Source organism: Lactuca virosa, chromosome 7 (assembly GCF_052849685.1).
Source record: "Lactuca virosa cultivar CGN04683 chromosome 7, Lactuca_virosa_CGN04683_v6, whole genome shotgun sequence".
NCBI lineage: Eukaryota > Viridiplantae > Streptophyta > Magnoliopsida > Asterales > Asteraceae > Lactuca > Lactuca virosa.
In genome coordinates this window covers 160,562,674-160,566,540 of record NC_136432.1, presented here as the reverse complement: position 1 = coordinate 160,566,540, position 3,867 = coordinate 160,562,674, and the positions used below count along the sequence as shown (strand labels likewise).

Here is a 3,867-nt window from a genome sequence, read left to right as displayed (position 1 = left end):
TCACGTAACAACTTTAGCACGTCTTATGATTACGTCTAAATTATGCATGTTTCAGATATGACATTACCAAAATAAGCAAAATGTGATATAGATATTATATAAAATCATTGAACTTTTCACAAAACTTACAAAAGCCCCAATCCATTTAAAAAGGCAATTTAACATGGTACATGTTCTCTGTTGACATTACCTAACATAATAGTTTTTTGGAAAATGCAATGACTTTAGACTTTAATAACAAAGTTTGAAACATAATTGATCAACTAGAGATAAGTTAAAAGCATGTTGTTATTTATTAATACTTGACCAAAAGTGTCATAATGGTATAGTATAGGGGTAATATGTGTGCAACATTACTTACATCGGAGTTATTTAAATATAGAGGTTGGGGGTGGTGGGAGACTGGGAGTTGGGGGATTTGTAAAGAAAGGGGAAGACGAAGAAGCGGCAATTTCGGCCACTCTCGCTCTTGTACTTTGATTTCTCATCAACGTTTTATCTCTCTCTATTTCTTTCCCTAAATACATGCAACCCTAACAATTCGTTCGATTCCACTCTCTCTCTCTCCCTCTCCTCTCTCTCTCTCTGGGGCTATGGCGGATGATAAGAGAAAGAAGAAGAGAGGGAGAAGCAAGGGTTTCAGGTTTTGCTTTCGGTCCTCCGCCGCCGATGAAGCGTCTTCATCTGTTAATAAATCCGATGGCCTGGAAACCAAAAACGGACCGTTAGGAAAACCGGTTTTGACAGGGAAAGAGTTGCTTCCGGATGGGAAGATGGTCAACGGTGGCGTCGCCGATAACGGCGGTGATTGCGTTGTCAAACGTCCGTCTCGTCGACGACGATTCTCTCGTGTACTTAAAGCCGTTTTGTTTGATTCAATGAAGGTTAGTTCGTCAATGTTCAATCGCTTTCATAAACCGCGTTGTATTGTTTGTTTTTTATTCAATTATGTTAACCGATTCATAGAAGTCAGCGCAATCGTATTGGCTTTTCCCGCATTTCTAGAATTAATCTCAATGAGAGTAATCCACGTTTGATCATTTCTGTTGAGTCTTTGAACATTCATCTTCTGTATCTTCTGAAATGATATATAGGTTCATGCTTTGTTATATCAATCGATTTTTTAACGAATTGACCGATGTTTATCTTCATTTTTTCACCGACAGACGAAGAAGAAGAAGATTCGTAGAAGTTCTTCCAAATCTTCGATTGCTTCAGATACGAGCGAGTCGTCTTCTTCATCAAGCGAGAAAATCGGCAAATCATTTGAAGACATTAATGCATGTAGTAAGGAATGTGCAGATTTGGATGATTCTTGTAGTCATTCAAATCTATTCTCATCTTCTTCCCGAACAACTCTTTCCTCAGCCTCTACCTCCTCCTCTTCGTCCATTAATTCTAATTCCCGATGGTCTTCTGACCAAAAATCATCATCCCGTTTAGATTCAGTCGATAACAGAGATTCTGTTCCATCAAATTCATCAATCTCAAACAAATCAAATCGTATCAACTCCACTTCTCGATCATCTTTTGAGCAAAAAGTATCTTCTGCAACAGATACACCCATCATTTCCATTTCTAGACCCTCCTCATATCAAAAGGAATTATCCCGACTGGATTCGAGAACTTCGGTTTCATCTAAATCCGATAAGATCAAATCCGGAAGCAAAAATGGAAGCATCCGCTGGTGTTTATTTCTTCTCTTTAGCCTAATTGTACTCGTGATTTGGGGTAGACTCTTCTCCATTCTCTGGACATCAATCTCGTTTTACTTTGTGCCTCGCCCCCGGCTAAAACGAGTCAACTCAGTACCCACCACGACCGAGTTTCTTGATTTTGACTCGGATCAGTACAAGAAAAAAGTAATCATGGCTGGATTGCTTGATAGGACTCGTCCGATCCGGTAACACTACAGGAAAAATATCAGGTCAGTTTGTAGTCTGTACGGAATGTGTATAAAAATGTGTTATGTATAAAAACTAAAACTATTCACAGAAAAATGATAAGTTTGATTTTCATTTTGTAATGGAAGAAAATTTGGAATCCTTTTCCACAATTATTATATTCATGAAATGATGGATTGATGGATTTTGATTTTGTCTTGCAACGGTTAAATGTTGACGTATGTTGATTTTGATATGGTAATTGGATTTGATTTTTTTTTTTTAATATAAAATTGTATGTGATTTTTTGTATATAAAAAATAAGATTTGATTTTTTTTTATATAAAAGGGTCAACGAAAATTTGGTGTAGGTTGTTAAGTAGGTAGATACTTTGTAAGATTTTTTTTGTTTCCTTTTACATGTTTTTTGCTTTATACTGAGTTCTAGATATCACCTGCCCCAGTTTGTTTTTTTTTTGGGGTAAGGGTTATTTTCATAAAAGACCCTATATTTTGATTTTTTTTCTTTTTAGACCTAAAATTTTTTTCTTTTCCGAAAAAGACCTAACTTTTAGCTTTGACTTGTTATTTTAGACCCTAACAAGTAAATTAAGTATTTTTATTTCATAAAAGACTCTATATTTTATACTTTTTTCCAATCTAGACCTAAAATGTTTTTTATTTCAAAACTAATTGTATAAAAACATGATTATATCCTTTTAGTTTAAAAATAGACATCGATTTAAACAATGTAATTATTATGCCTACATTTATTTATGATTGGAAAATTCTTTTTCCACGTATATTTATAAAAAAAAGACCCTATATTTTGTTACTTTTTTCCATTTTAGACCTAAAATGTTTTTTTTTTCAAAATAAACTCAACTTTAAAATTGGTTATAATTTTCAAGACCAAATATATAAGGTACTTCTTGACTATACTGAAAAAGAAAGTATACATGTATACACAAAAAAATGTTATCTGATCTATTATCTTTTGAGCGAATATAACCTAGAAGAATTACAAAATTTTATTTTTTTCTAAAAGATATAATTAAACTTTATCTTGGATATATATATATATATATATATATATATATATATATATATATATATATATATATTATATCATTAAACTTGATATATTGTTTATAAAAAATGTTATTATTACCGCTAATAAAAAGTTCGATGTTAATTTGATGTTTTTTGGTAACATAGACAATACATGGCTAAGATGAATCTTTTAGCATAATAACAACTTTTTTATTTGTAGAAAAAAACAACATACCATGTAATTTAATAAACTGTATACAAAATAAGATTTTGCAATTTTAAACAAAACTTGAATTTGATATATCTAAACAAAACTATTATGAATGTTTAGGATTAATATTTTTATGTATGTATTTGATATAGTTATACCATATTATTCAATAACGGGCTAATGCTACAAAATATTCTATGGCTTTGGTTTAGGAGTATGATAGTTAGTTCGTTTGTTAACTGTTCCAAAAAAATTGATTAAAAAATTCAACCAAAAAAATAATATAGAAAAGTGAGAGAGGGAAATATGTCCAAACTCACGAAATAAGTATAATAGACAAACTAAAAAAAATATTTTGTATACAGTTTTGTTAAATTACCTGGTATGTTTATTTCCTACAAATAAAAAAAAATGTTATTATGCTAAAAGATTCTTCCTAGCCATGTATTATCCATGTTACAAAAAAATATCAAATTAACATCGAACTTTTTATTAGCAGTAATAATAACATTTTTTATAAATAATATATCAAGTTTAATGATATAATATATATCCAAGATATATCTTTTAGACAAAAATAAAATTTTGCAATTCTTCTAGGTTATATTCGTTCAAAAGATAATAGACCAGATAATATTTTTTAGTGTATACATGTGTACTTTTTTTTTCGGCGTAATAAAAAAGTACCTTATATATTTGGTCTTGAAGATTATAATCAAT

At 30.7% G+C, this 3,867-nt stretch overlaps 1 protein-coding gene across 1 annotated transcript; it reads left to right on the top strand.

Annotated features, from left to right (window-relative positions):
- Positions 1–412: 412 nt before the first annotated feature.
- Positions 413–2,097, top strand: LOC145123309 (uncharacterized). Its single transcript, XM_079058524.1, has 2 exons — positions 413–884; positions 1,167–2,097. Exons 1-2 carry the CDS (start codon positions 594–596, stop codon positions 1,905–1,907), a joined length of 1,032 nt encoding a protein of 343 aa, XP_078914650.1. The 5' UTR covers positions 413–593; the 3' UTR covers positions 1,908–2,097.
- The last annotated feature ends 1,770 nt before the right edge of the window (positions 2,098–3,867 follow it).

What these genes read in the sequence shown, in the direction of transcription:
- LOC145123309 (XM_079058524.1), top strand. Translation starts at nt 594, where the DNA reads ATGGCGGATGATAAGAGAAAGAAGAAGAGAGGGAGAAGCAAGGGTTTC. An exon ending in TTTTGTTTGATTCAATGAAG is followed by an intron (nt 885 to 1,166) that starts GTTAGTTCGTCA and finishes TTTCACCGACAG; the next exon opens with ACGAAGAAGAAGAAGATTCG.